General features: G+C 43.7%; 1 protein-coding gene across 1 annotated transcript in view; it reads right to left on the minus strand.

Annotated features, from left to right (window-relative positions):
* The window catches only part of LOC121567885 (periostin), a 33,575-nt gene that overhangs the window by 10,984 nt on the left and 7,492 nt on the right, over window positions 1-15,099 (minus strand). The window contains 8 exon segments of the mRNA XM_045220361.1: window positions 504-638; window positions 983-1,195; window positions 5,479-5,620; window positions 6,203-6,214; window positions 6,216-6,350; window positions 6,624-6,788; window positions 8,658-8,815; window positions 9,246-9,310. Coding sequence (XP_045076296.1) covers window positions 504-638; window positions 983-1,195; window positions 5,479-5,620; window positions 6,203-6,214; window positions 6,216-6,350; window positions 6,624-6,788; window positions 8,658-8,815; window positions 9,246-9,310 — 1,025 coding nt within the window.

Consider the following 15,099-nt stretch of genomic DNA (forward strand, 5'->3'; position numbering starts at 1 on the left):
TCACAGTTTGGAGCTCAGTGTGCATTACCCACCTGCTGAGAGGAGAGAAAGAGAAAGAAGGAGAGTAGTGATAAAGTGGTGACAGAGGAGCTAGAGAGAGGAAAAGGGAGAGAGAGAGAGCGAGAGAGAGAGAGAGAGAGAGAGAGAGAGAGAGAGAGAGAGAGAGAGAGAGAGAGAGAAAGGAGCAAGAAAGGAAAGAGTTCAGGACGTTCAAGAGTGTTTAGGGGAACAAGGGATGTGTTACAGACAAAATTGAGCGGGGCCATGATGTGTACTCACCAGTGAAGACAGAATTGAGCAGGGCCAGTACACTCTTAGAAAAAAGGGTTCCAAAAGAGTTCTCCCCATAGGAGAATCCTTTTTGGTTCCAGGAAGAACCCTTTTTGGTTCCAGGAAGAACCCTTTTGGGATCCATGTAGAACCCTCTGTTGAAATGGTTCTACATGGAACTCTTTTAGGTTCTAGATAGCACCCTTTTTTCTAAGAGTGTAGTGTATACTCACCAGTGAAGACAGAATTGAGCGGGGCCAGTAGTGTGTATTCTGCCTCGGCTGCCATGGCTGCAGACAGACCTAGCTCTGACACCATGTCACTGAAGGTGGACTGGGAAGGGGTGAGCAGATCCATCACCTGCTTAGCTTAGAGGACACAGACAACATTAAAAGCTTCTCTACCACTGAAAGATCAACACTTCTACACTTATTCAGAGTTTAGATTTTATCTTGGTCTTGCCGTCATTATATCATTGTTTCTATCTATTTGCCTATGTGTATGGTTGACTAGTGTAACAGCAAAGGGAGATTTAAATAAAGGTATTGTGTATTTCGTGAAACAGTTTATGCTATTTACATTCCAACAAGCAAATGCAAAAACACAAACTCATGCATATTCTGAGATGTGTGTTAGGAGCACAGCTCTGTAATGAAAGCACTATACAAATTACATGTATAATTATTAGGTGGGTCGAGATGGGGGAACTAACCTGAGTCAGGCATGAGGACCTCGTCGATGAGGTGGATGACTCCGTTGGTGGTGACAATGTCTTTCTTCAGCACCATCTTGATGCCGTTGACCGTCAGGCTGTTCCCGTCACAGCCAATCTCGATGTTGTGGCCTTCCAGGGTCTCAAAGGTCTGGCCGGACATGATGCCCTCTGAACACTGAACAGAGTTCAACATGTGGAAGTTCAGCAGAGCTGGAGGGAGAGGAGAGGGGAAGAGAGGAGAGGAGAGGAGAGGAGAGGAGAGGAGAGGAGAGGAGAGGAGAGGAGAGGAGAGGAGAGGAGAGGAGAGGAGAGGAGAGGAGAGGAGAAAAGTGTCAGTCGGGCCCACACACTCAGATACTCCTACATACAGTATCCTTATTGATTAACAGCATTTTGGTTTGGTTTGGTTTACTACATTACGTCATGACTGGCCCAGCATCCGGGGAAAAGTGATATTTGTTTGACTTCATATACTGTACTAGCCAGGCGTCATTTTAATCCTCAGTAACATAATAAAAAAATCCCCATCAAAACCTGTCAGTTTAAGTTAGAGATATTTTGCATGGGCTCTGTCTCAATCTACCGCATCCGCCTATGTCGGCCATCTGCATCTGCGGTGGAAGGTGGCCGAGCTACAGCGGTGTTTGTCAGACCATGAAACATCCCGAAAATCAGTCTTCTCACGAATACGTCCCACCGGACTCGTCTGAAGTCGGTAACGCTGATCTGCCAACTTCTGTCTGTAGCGTCCGAACCGTTTGGGCTACAAACTAATATGACCCCGCTGTGGAAGGGGAGACACTCGTTTTGCTCTACAACCTCCACAAGTGTCACAGGGCTCGTCTGAAGGTAACCCATACAAATGAATGGAAGTATGGAGGTAGTTTTGTGCCAACACAAATAAAGGGTTTTAACTATGCGTCCATAAAAACAAAAATATTTCCTGAGCTTTCTTATATCTTCTAGATATAGGACAGACACTTCAAAACCTTAGTCCTTATGATTAATTGTTTTACTCAATTTTTTTGCCATTTATGAATGTGTTATTCAATGTGTTTCTATGGGCTATAGTAGTAAAGGCCAAATTCTAATCTTTTTGGGGGATACCTAAAGGGTCCTAAAATTCCAAATCAAATAGCTAAATGATCCATGATCCATCTTAAAACAATTCCATATGTTAGCTTATTAGGACTATAAAAAACTTTGAGGAAATTAGTATAGGTTTTTATACTTTCATAAGCTCTGGCACCGTTTCGGATTGTATGGGCAAATCCTTGGCTACCTAGTATTATGGCTGTATTACATGTCTGGATGAATTTGACTGAGATTTGAACATGAACATGAGAGTAGGCCAGTTGGCTGCTAGAAACAGAGGCGCCTTTGCATGGGATTATGTCATTTCCAGCATGGCTTCAGAATAGCAAATGAATCACAGGTTGCATCCCAAATTGCACCCTATTCTCCATTAAAGTTCCAATGCAGCCATTTAAATCGCAAAATCTAATAATTTCTGGGTAACAATTGAGTACCTTACTGTGATTGTTTTCAAGCTAGGACTGTCTGGGAGTGGTTTGAGTGGGGAGGGGAAAACTTATAATGAGCTGTTATTGGCAGAGAGGTTTGGAACTCTCTTTCTTATTGGTCTATTAACTAATTTATCCCATGGTGATGTCACCATGGAAGGCCAAAACTCCCTCCCACCAAAACTAGCTGAAATTTCAGGCAGTCATTTCAAACAGCTCTAAAGGGTCAGATACATAGAGAAATCTGATTGCCGATAGGTACTTAGCACCTCTGCCCAGAGTGTCAGCAGTTAACTTTTTGTTGTTCACATAGAACAGTTTACCTTCGATTTGCTTCGTTTAAATACTCCAGGCCATAAGGTGGTAGTAGCTTGTTTGGCTCGTGCCTGCTGTAAATAATGTAAGATAACTAGCAAGCTGCGCTACTGGGTCATCACTAGTTACCACAGCCACAAAGTCATAACCCTGCCTATTTCTACAACGTCTCTTCTTAAAATGTGATTTTAAACCTAAACCTAACCTTAACCCTAACCTTAACCACACTGCTAACCTTATGCCTAACCATAAACTTAAATTAAGACCAAAAAGCACATTTTTGTTTTCATAAATTTTTACGATATAGCCAATAGTAAGAACCGCACTAATGTTGCTAGCTAGAATTTGTAGTAAGCCCTTGTTGATACTAACCAGATGGCCACAACTAGATAACTGGTAGCAACATTATAATTAAATCACAATGGATTTATTTTTGAATTAAGCAGCTGCCTGTTAGCTGTCGATGCTAACCATTTAGCTAACGTTAACTAGCAAGCGAACTGGCACTGGAAGTATGGGAAAATGGAGAGTAAATACAACTATTTCTTCATCGTCTTGCTAGATAGCTAGTTTAGTAAAACATTTAGTGTTGTGCTGCATTTACCACCCCATTTGTTTCATATGAAGTGTGTGTGACTGCCTGGCTCAGTTAGCAAACTAAAGTTAGTTAGCTAGCTAACTAATGAGCAGGTGCACATTATCAAACATTATCAAACTGAACCTAACAAACAAATCCTTCTTCAAGCACAAAACTCCTTAGCTAGAGGTAAAATATGTAAAGACTAAAAGTGTATTATCATAATTTCCACAATTTGGAAATATACACTCGTTGGCCAGTTTATTAGGTAAATGGTTTGTTCCTACAGACAGTGAGTCATGTGGCCGTGGCTTGCTATATGAAGCAGGCAGACAGGCATCCAGTAACTGTTCGTATGAACGTTAGAATGGGCAAAACAAGTGACCTAAGCGACTTTGAGCATGGTATGATCGTCAGTGCCTGGTGCGCCGGTTCCAGTATCTCAGAAACGGCCTAGGGTTTAGCGAGAATGGTGAGACAAACAAACAGGCAAATAACGGCGCAGTACAACAGCGGTGTGTAGAAAAGTATCTCGGAACGCACAACTCGGCGGTCCTTGTCACCGATGGGCTATTGCAGCAGACGACCAGACCGGGTTCCACTTCTATCAGCTTAAAACAAGAAGAAGCGGCTGCAGTGGGCACGCAATCACCAACACTGGACAATTGAGTAGTGGATTAACATTGCCTGGTCCGGCGAATCCCGGTTCCTGTTGCCTCATGCTGATGGCAAAGTCAGGATTTGGCGTAAGCAGCATGAGTCCATGGCCCCATCCTGCCTGATGTCAACGATACAGGCTGGTGGCGGTAGTGTAATGGTGTGGGGAATGTTTTCCTGGCACACGTTATGTCCCTTGATACGAATTGATCAACTTTTCCATGCCAGAATAATTCTTGCTGTTCTGGAGGCAAAGGGGGGTCCGACCCGGTAATAGATGGGTGTAGCTAATAAACTGGCCACTAAGTATATGTAAAACACAGGAAAATCCTGTTTTTGACTGCACTGGGCCTTTATGTGCTCAACTTTTGACCAGATCCCTATGGGCCCTGGTCAAAAGTAGTGCACTAAATAGGGAATCAAGTGCCATATGCGACGCAGCCTATGAAACTCGGAGACCTGGAGATCCCTTAGATCCCTTGGGTCCTGGTGTTGGGAGACTAGTGAGTGCAGGGAGACTCATTACTTTTTTACTGCCATATTTTACTCTGTTTGACTGTGTGTGAAGTGGCGTGATCTCACAGCTCAGGGAAGTCTCAGGATTAATAAAGAAATTAGGGATCATCACACCACTGCCAACCCTCCTAATGCTCTGAACCTTCTGAACCTTTCCAGTCCCAACCCTTTGACTGGGATGTGTCCCAAAATGGCACCCTATTCCCTATATAGTGCACTACTTTTGGCCAGAGCCGTATGAGGTATGGAACGTAGGGAATAGGGTGCCATTTGGGACACAGACAGAGCCAGCTGCTTTCTGCTTCCTGCCCTGTGGTGTTTAGCACCGGATGAACGACACCTCTTGGGAAATGTTTTTGAACAAGTTAGAGTGTTTTATTATTGTGTGCCACCCAGACATAAATTATAGCGTGACAGTAAATGTTTAGATTGTAAACATGTCAAATTATCAAAAAGCTTCACCATATGAAAGTGTATGTCTGAATAGCCATTATTTCGTAGACCATATTTTATCCAACATCTGAAACAAGTGCTCTTTTCTTTTTCATTACTCACTTACACAACTGTGGTGAACGCTCAGTTTGCCAACTGTCTGAGAATTACAAATCCACAGCTCAGACTGTAACTAGTTGGCTCCATCTGTTTTGAGTAGGAAAAAGCGCTTACATGTAAAAACTCTGCGGTTACTCAGCCCTGCAAACATGGCGAGCGAGAACCATTGAGTTACTTTTCCTGCACCTTCATCTCATTAAACACGGATATGGTCTGAGTTTGGAGATCTATATAAAGTCTCTATGTCTCCCCTCTGCTTTAAAGTACTCTCCTGTGAGCTGCTGTCTGTATTTCTAGAAGGCATTCCAGAGAGGTGATGGAGCGCTGAAGCCTGGCCCAGCGGTTTGGTTTACCTTGGAGGACACCCTTGTCACCCATCAGTCGTTGCAGCACGTCTGAGTCCAGCTTGGCGAAGGCATCGTTGGTGGGGGCAAACAGGGTGTACTGGCCGGGCTGTCCCAGCTTGTCCAGCAGGCCTGAGGCCAGAGCAACCTCCTGTAGGGAGAAAACACATCATATCCTCCATCATATGCTCCATTAATAATGTGTGAATAGATACATCGAACAGAATAGAATAAAAAAGACGAGACGAGAAGGGGAAATGAGAAAAGAGGAAAAATGATACAGAAGAAAAGGTAGGAAAAGAAAGGTAGGAAAGGAAAGGAAAGGTAGGAAAGGAAAGGTAGGAAAGGAAAGGTAGGAAAGGAAAGGTAGGAAAGGAAAGGTAGGGAAAGGAAAGGAAGGTAGGAAAGGAAAGGAAAGGTAGGAAAGGAAAGGTAGGAAACGAAAGGTAGGAAACGAAAGGTAGGAAAGGAAAGGAAGGAAAGGAAAGGAAAGGTAGGAAAGGAAAGGAAAGGTAGGAAAGGAAAGGTAGGAAAGGAAAGGAAAGGAAAGGAAAGGAAAGGAAAGGAAAGGAAAGGAAAGGAAAGGAAAGGAAAGGAAAGGAAAGGAAAGGAAAGGAAAGGAAAGGAAAGGTAGGAAAGAAAAGGTAGGAAAGGTAGGAAAGGAAAGGGATAAAAAGAGAAGAGAAGAGACAAGACGGGACGAGAAGAGAACAGAAGAAAATAAAATACTTACACTGAGAGTGGTGAAGGTCATCGTCAACCTCGATGACATCCTGGATGGTGTTGCCCACGGCAGTGATGACACGGTCGATGACGTGCACCACTCCATTGGTGGCAACCTGGTTGCCATGGATAATCCTGGCACAGTTCACCGTCACGATCTTCATACATAACAACACACCACATAGGACATGCACAGCACAGTCAGTATCTACACACAACACACAACAGTATACCGTTCTTAACTCTCCAATGTGCACACAACACAGCCTTCAACAACTAACTACCTACACACAATAAAGTCTTAGCTTTCCATGACGGCAACTTTCTCATGGCATAGAAATCATGGTCAAAATTAGTGCACTACAAAGGGAGTAGGGTGCCATTTGGGATGCAGAAAAGTTGATGTTGTGTAGGTCTAGTAGGATGCTCACCCCGTTGGAGTAGTGGTTGATGTAGAGTCCCAGGTCGTTGTACATGGAGTCGACCACCAGGCCGTTCTTCAGGTCTTTGGTCAGCAGGCGTTTGTTAGCCATGTGGTAGTGCAGAGCGTTGTACAGCTCAATGTTCACGTTACTCACCAACGCACTACGCACTTCCTGTTAAAGAAATGCAGAATAGAAAGGCTTAAGATAACATAAATACTTAACATAAAGTGATGACAAAGACTTACAGCAACAGACTGTAGGGTTCAGGTCAATGCCACACATTCTTGTGTTTTATGTTGTTGCTCTTTTAAATGGTCACATTACAAGCACAAAATGGTTTTGGGCACTGAAAAAACCTACTACTATCGCTGGTGGATTCAACTGATTGTCTGAATTACCTGGAATTTTCCAGATGTGAGAGATGACACTTACAGTGAGGGAAAAAAGTATTTGATCCCCTGCTGATTTTGTACGTTTGCCCACTGACAAAGACATGATCAGTCTATAATTTTAATGGTAGGTTTATTTGAACAGTGAGAGACAGAATAACAAAAAAATAATCCAGAAAAACGCATGTCAAAAATGTTATAAATTGATTTGCATTTTAATGAGGGAAATAAGTATTTGACCCCTCTGCAAAACATGACTTAGTACTTGGTGGCAAAACCCTTGTTGGCAATCACAGATGTCAGACGTTTCTTGTAGTTGGCCACCAGGTTTGCACATATCTCAGGAGGGATTTTGTTCCACTCCTCATTGCAGATCTTCTCCAAGTCATTAAGGTTTCGAGGCTGACGTTTGGCAACTCGAACCTTCAGCTCCCTCCACAGATTTTCTATGGGATTAAGATCTGGAGACTGGCTAGGCCACTCCAGGACCTTAATGTGCTTCTTCTTGAGCCACTCCTTTATTGCCTTGGCCGTGTGTTTTGGGTCATTGTCATGCTGGAATACCCATCCATGACCCATTTTCAATGCCATGGCTGAGGGAAGGAGGTTCTCACCCAAGATTTGACGGTACATGGCCCCGTCCATCATCCCTTTGATGCGGTGAAGTTGTCCTGTCCCCTTAGCAGAAAAACACCCCCAAAGCATAATGTTTCCACCTCCATGTTTGACGGTGGGGATGGTGTTCTTGGGGTCATAGGCAGCATTCCTCCTCCTCCAAACACGGCGAGTTGAGTTGATGCCAAAGAGCTCCATTTTGGTCTCATCTGACCACAACACTTTCATACAGTTCTCCTCTGAATCATTCAGGTGTTCATTGGCAAACTTCAGACGGCCCTGTATATGTGCTTACTTGAGCAGGGGGACCTTGCGGGCGCTGCAGGATTTCAGTCCTTCACGGCGTAGTGTGTTACCAATTGTTTTCTTGGTGACTATGGTCCCAGCTGCCTTGAGATTATTGACAAGATCCTCCCGTGTAGTTCTGGGCTGATTCCTCACCGTTCTCATGATCATTACAACTCCACAAGGTGAGATCTTGCATGGAGCCCCAGGCCGAGGGAGATTGACAGTTATTTTGTGTTTCTTCCATTTGCGAATAATCGCACCAACTGTTGTCACCTTCTCACCAAGCTGCTTGGCGATGGTCTTGTAGCCCATTCCAGACTTGTGTAGGTCTACAATCTTGTCCCTGACATCCTTGGAGAGCTCTTTGGTCTTGGCCATGGTGGAGAGTTTGGAATCTGATTGATTGATTGCTTCTGTGGACAGGTGTCTTTTATACAGGTAACAAGCTAAGATTAGGAGCACTCCCTTTAAGAGTGTGCTCCTAATCTCAGCTCGTTACCTGTATAAAAGACACCTGGGAGCCAGAAATCTTTCTGATTGAGAGTGGGTCAAATACTTATTTCCCTCATTAAAATGCAAATCAATTTATAACATTTTTGACATGCGTTTTTCTGGATTTTTTTGTTGTTGTTCTGTCTCTCACCACCTACCATTAAAATTATAGACTGATCATTTTTTTGTCAGTGGGCAAACGTACAAAATCAGCAGGGGATCAAATACTTTTTTCCCTCACTGTATCCTGACTTACCCCATCTAACAAGTCCCAGGCATCGTTGCTGGGAGCAAAGAAGGTGTATGACCCAGATCCCTCTATCTCCTCCCTCAGCTTAGAGATGTGAGAGTATTCCTGGGTGGAGATGGCCTTGACCAGGCCCAAGGTACCATACACATTGTCTATAGGGGCCACTGTGGAACGAGAAGGTACCATAATGACTACATCCCCCTTCATACCGGGTTAATCCCAAATGGCATCCTATACCCAATATAGTGCACTACTTTTGACTAGAGCCCTAAAGTAGTGCAGTACATATGGAATAGGGTGCCATTTGGGACGCACTCAAGTCTCATTAAAACAACTCTAACGAACCCCAAAGACAGCTGGATGAAGCTAAAAGGAAACATGCATGGGTGGGATGATGTGCCAGCTGAATCTTTATGTTGGTGTGGCGTTGTGACTCTTGAATTTAATGAGAAAACGTAATACCCCTTGGTATGTCTTCATTTAATCTCTTGTTTAATCTTTGAAGTACACTATAACATTAAGTGCACTACAAACTTGAGTACACTGCATATCCTTTTAACATTACATGTGCTGTAACCAACTGTAGCTACATACCTGCAGGGCATCCTTTCATTCCTTCCAGCTTCATGTACCCTGGACAGCACTCATACAGCACTGTCCTATAGACAGAGAGACAAAGATAGACCAAGTTCAGAGAAATAGACAATGCACCACAGACAGATCACGTATAAACAGATCACTCATACAGCACCGTCCTACAGACATAGAGACACAGACACGTCATGTTTAGGGACAGATCACTCATACAGCACCATCCTACAGACATAGAGTAGTACACCATAGTGCCCTCTAAGCTCATCACTAAGCTAAGGATCCTGGGACTAAACACCTCCCTCTGCAACTGGATCCTGGACTTCCTGACGGGCCGCCCCCAGGTGGTAAGGGTAGGTAACAACACATCTGCCACACTGATCCTCAACACGGGGGCCCCTCAGGGGTGCGTGCTCAGTCCCCTCCTGTACTCTCTGTTTACCCATGACTGCATGGCCAGGCACGACTCCAACACCATCATTAAGTTTGCCGACGACACAACAGTGGTAGGCCTGATCACCGACAACGATGAGACAGCCTATAGGGAGGAGGTCAGAGATCTGGCAGTGTGGTGCCAGGACAACAACCTCTCCCTCAACGTGACCAAGACAAAGGAGATGATTGTGGACTACAGGAAACAAAAGAGGACTGAGCACTATTCTCATCGACGGGGCTGTAGTGGAACAGGTTGAGAGCTTCAAGTTCCTTGGTGTCCACATCACCAACGAACTATCATGGTCCAAACACACTAAGACAGTCGTGAAGAGGGCACGACAAAGCCTATTCCCCCTCAGGAGACTAAAAAGATTTGGCATGGGTCCTCAGATCCTCAAAAAATTATACAGCTGCACCATCGAGAGCATTTTGACTGGTTGCATCACCGCCTGGTATGGCAACTGCTTGGCCTCCGACCGCAAGGCACTACAGAGGGTAGTGCGTACAGCCCAGTACATCACTGGGGCAAAGCTTCCTGCCATCCAGGACCTCTATACCAGGCGGTGTCAGAGGAAGGCCCTCAAAATTGTCAAAGACTCCAGCCACCCTAGTCATAGACTGTTCTCTCTGCTACCGCACGGCAAGCGGTACCGGAGTGCCAAGTCTAGGTCCAAAAGACTTCTCAACAGCTTCTACCCCCAAGCCATAAGACTCCTGAACAGCTAATCATGGCTACCCGGACTATTTGCACTGCCCCCCCACCCCATCCTTTTACGCTGCTGCTACTCTGTTAAGTATTTATGCATAGTCACTTTAACTCTACCCACATGTACATATTACCTCAACTACCTCAACTAGCCGGTGCCCCCGTACATTGACTCTGCAACGGTACCCCCTGTATATATAGCCTCCCTACTGTCACTTTATTTTACTTCTGCTCTTTTTTTTCTCAACACTTTTTTTTGTTGTTGTTTTATTTTTTACTTTTTTGTTTAAAATAAATGCACTGTTGGTTAAGGGCTGTAAGTAAGCATTTCACTGTAATGTCTGCACCTGTTGTATTCGGCGCATGTGACCAATAAAATTTGATTTGATTTGAGAGACACAGACACGTCATGTTTAGGGACAGATCACTCATACAGCATTGTCCTACAGACAACACAGGGACACACACGTTAGAGACAGAGAGGAGGGAGAGATGGAGACATCCCACACAGATCACGCTTTAGAGACAGAGATGACACACAGACACAGACAGACGGATAGGTCACGAGCTAGACACAGAGACATACCCTATATTCGTTTGAATATTCAGAGTCGGGGTACATAAACAGTGATCACCACATCCCATGTAATTACAGTGTTCTAGAAGGTCTTTCAGTACAACAGAGCACATCGTATATTTATCCTGGAGTTCATCCTTGTATATTTCAGCTGAATCATCACTAATGTCTTTACTGAAAGAATGTTTCATGCTCCTGTGTGTGTGTGTGTGTTCAGTTGTTTCCACATGGTCCTCATTATCTGTTTTATTACCCATAAGGCCATGTGGTCCCAGGGCCCAGGCCAGCACGCCTCCAGGGTAACGCTACCACATGGTATACATACATAAACTATGTCTGCCTCCCGAATGGCACCCTATTCCATATATAATGCACTTTGTAGGGAATAGGGTGCCATTTACCAAGGACCTTGCCCCTTTGAAGATACACAATTAGTCAAGCCTTCTAGTCCATGATTCAGCCTTGGTTAACCTCTAAGACATTATGTTTTGGGTCTTGAAGTAGCGTGTTGCAATCAAATCCGTAAGCAGTCGGAAACCTCGGTTAGGAAATGGAACTTTTCAACTCCTGTATTTACCACAAACTGTTAAATGGGCTGTGTGGAAACTGTAACAGACTAGCTCATTAGAAATTACTTGGCGGGGGAATGATGGGAGGAAATGGCACTGTAATCTTTCATCTAAATCAAACGGCTTTTAACAGCAATCGTAATCACAGACACAAACACAGAACAGGCCTCATTAGGTTTTCAGAGGCTCTTTGATTAAACTTCATGACATTACAAACCAGCTAACGACAAGCATTCCCACAACTTTAGGTCATTAACTAACATTTTCATAGGAATGTTCCCATGATATGCAAGGAATGTTTCCAAGAGACCATTGCCTTAAACCTCTAGAGCAGCGTTTCCAAACTCGGACCTCGGGACCCCAAGGGGTGCACGTTTTGGTTTTTGCCCTAACACTACACAGCTGATTCAAATGATCAAAAACCAAAACGTGCACCCCTTGGTGTCCCAAGGACAGAGGTTGTTCTGAATTGTCTGTCCTATATCTGAGAGATACAGTACAAGAAAGATCAGGGAACTATATTTTTTTGACATGTATTTAACCCCTTATTTTAGGCACTAAACTATCTCCATATATATACTGAACAAAAATATAAATGCAACATTCAACAGTTTCAAAGACTTTACTGAGTTACAGTTCATATAAGGAAATCAGTCAATTTAAATTAATTCATTAGGCCCTAATCTATGGATTTCACATGACTGGGAATATAAAGTTGAAGTCGGAAGTTTACATACACTTAGGTTGGAGTCATTAAAACTCGTTTTTCAACCACTCCACAAATTCCTTGTTAACAAACTATAGTTTTGGCAAGTCGGTTAGGACATCTACTTTGTGCACGACACAAGTACATTTTCCAACAATTGTTTACAGACAGATTATTTCACTTATAATTCACTGTATCACAATTCCAGGGGGTCAGAAGTTTACATACATTTAAGTTGACTGTGCCTTTAAACAGCTTGGAAAATTCCAGAAAATGATGTCATGGCTTTAGAAGCTTCTGATAGGCTAATTGACATGATTTGAGCCAATTGGAGGTGTACCTGTGGATGTATTTCAAGGCCTACCTTCAAACTCAGTGCCTCTTTGCTTGACATCATGGGAAAATCAAAATAAATCAGCTAAGAAAAAAATGTGTAGACCTCCACAAGTCTGGTTCATCCTGGTTCATCCAATTTTGAAACGCCTGAAGGTACTACGTTCATCTGTACAAACAATAGTACGCAAGTATAAACACCATGGGACCACGCAGCCGTCATACCGCTGAGGAAGGAGACGCATTCTGTCTCCTAGAGATGAACGTACTTTGGTGCGGAAAGTGCAAATCAATCCCAGAACAACAGCAAAAGACCTTGTGAAGATGCTGGAGGAAACAGGTACAAAAGTATCTATATCCACAGTAAAACAAGTCCTATATCGACATAACCTAAAAGGCCGCTCAGCAAGTAAGAAGCCACTGCTCCAAAACCGCCATAAAAAAGCCATACTATGGTTTGCAACTGCACATGGGGACAAAGATCGTACTTTTTGGAGAAATGTCCTCTGGTCTGATGAAACAAAAATATAACTGTTTGGCCTTAATGACCATTGTTATGTTTGGAGGAAAAAGGGGGTTGCTTGCAAGCCGAAGAACACCATCCCAACCGTGAAGCATCATGCTGTGGGGGTGCTTTGCTGCAGGAGGGACTGGTGCACTTCACAAAATAGATGGCATCAAGAGGAAGAAAAATTATGTGGATATATTGAAGCAACATCTCAAGACATCAGTCAGGAAGTAAAAGCTTGGTCGCAAATGGATGTTCCAAATGGACAATGACCCCAAGCATACTTCCAAAGTTGTGGCAAAATGGCTTAAGGACAACAAAGTCAAGGTTTTGGAGTGGTCATCACAAAGCCCTGACCTCAATCCTATAGAAAATTAGTGGGCAGAACTGAAAAAGCGTGTGCGAGCTAGGAGGCCTACAAACCTGACTCAGTTACACCAGCTCTGTCAGGAGGAATTCACCCAACTTATTGTGGGAAGCTTGTGGAAGGCTACCCGAAACGTTTGACCCAAGTTAAACAATTTAAAGGCAATGCTACCAAATACTAATTTAGTGTATGTAAACTTCTGACCCACTGGGAATGTGATGAAATAAATAAAAGCTGAAATAAATAATTATCTCTGCTATTATTCTGACATTTCACATTCTTAAAATAAAGTGGTGATCCTAACTGACCTAAGACAGGGAATTTTTACTAGGATTAAATGTCAGTAATTGTGAAAAACTGAGTTTAAATGTATTTGGCTAAGGTGTATGTCATCTTCAACTGTAGATATGCATCTGTTGGTCACAGATACCTTCAAAAAAGGTAGGTGCGTGGATCAGAGCATCCCAAACAAGCTCAATGGGTGACATGTCTGGTGAATATGCAGACCATGTAAGAACTGGGACATTGTCAGCTGCCAGGAATTGTGTACAGATCCTTGCGACATGGGGCCGTGCATTATCATGCTGAAACATGAGGTGATGGCGGCGGATGAATGGCACGACAATGGGCCTCAGGATCTCGTCACGGTATCTCTGTGCATTCAATTTGCCCTCGATAAAATGCAATTGTGTTCGTTGTCTGTAGCTTACGCCTGTCCATACCATAACCCCACCGCCACCATGGGGCACTCTGTTCACAACGTTGACATCAGCAAACCGCTCGCCCTCACAACGCCATACACATGGTCTACGGTTGTGAAGCCGGTTGGACGAATTGCCAAATTCTCTAAAATGAAGTTGGAGGCGGCTTATGGTAGAGAAATGAACATTCAATTATCTGGCAACATCTCTGGTAGACATTCCTGCAGTCAGCATGCCAATTGCACACTCCCTCAAAACTTGAGACATCTGTGGCATTGTGTTGTGTGACAAAACTGCACGTTTTAGAGTGGCCTTTTATTGTCCCCAGTACAAGGTGCACTTGTGTAATGATCATGCTGTTTAATCAGCTCCTTGATATGCCACACCTGTCAGGTGGATGGATTATCTTGGCAAAGGAGAAATTAACAGGGATGTAAACAAATTTGTGCACAACATTTTAGAGAAATAAGCTTTTTATGCATTTGGGAAATTTCTGGGATCTTTTATTTCAGCTCATGAAACACGGGACCAACACTTTACATGTTGTGTTTATATTTTTGTTCAGTGTATTTCCATTCATTTTATTAACTGGTACTGGGGACCTTCAGATGAGGCTTGTGGGCATCCTACAGCAAAACAATCGACATGTATGTGTTCGTGAGAGACACATATTAGTGTGTAGCCCAAACTGTTCGGACGCTACAGACAGAAGTTGTCAGAAGAGGCTGTACCGATTTCAGACGAGTCCCTTGATGCTTGTCGTTGAGCAAAACGGAGAACACCATCGTGAGAGTCTTTCCACAGAGGGGTAGGCCAAAACGTTCGGACGCTTTAGACGTTTTTGTGATAAGACCTATTTTCGGGATGTCGTATGGTCTGACAAACATCGCTCTAGCTCTGCCAGGGAGATATCGGTGGATGCGGTGGATTGAGACGCAGCCCATGCAAAAAAACA

Source organism: Coregonus clupeaformis, chromosome 6 (assembly GCF_020615455.1).
Source record: "Coregonus clupeaformis isolate EN_2021a chromosome 6, ASM2061545v1, whole genome shotgun sequence".
NCBI lineage: Eukaryota > Metazoa > Chordata > Actinopteri > Salmoniformes > Salmonidae > Coregonus > Coregonus clupeaformis.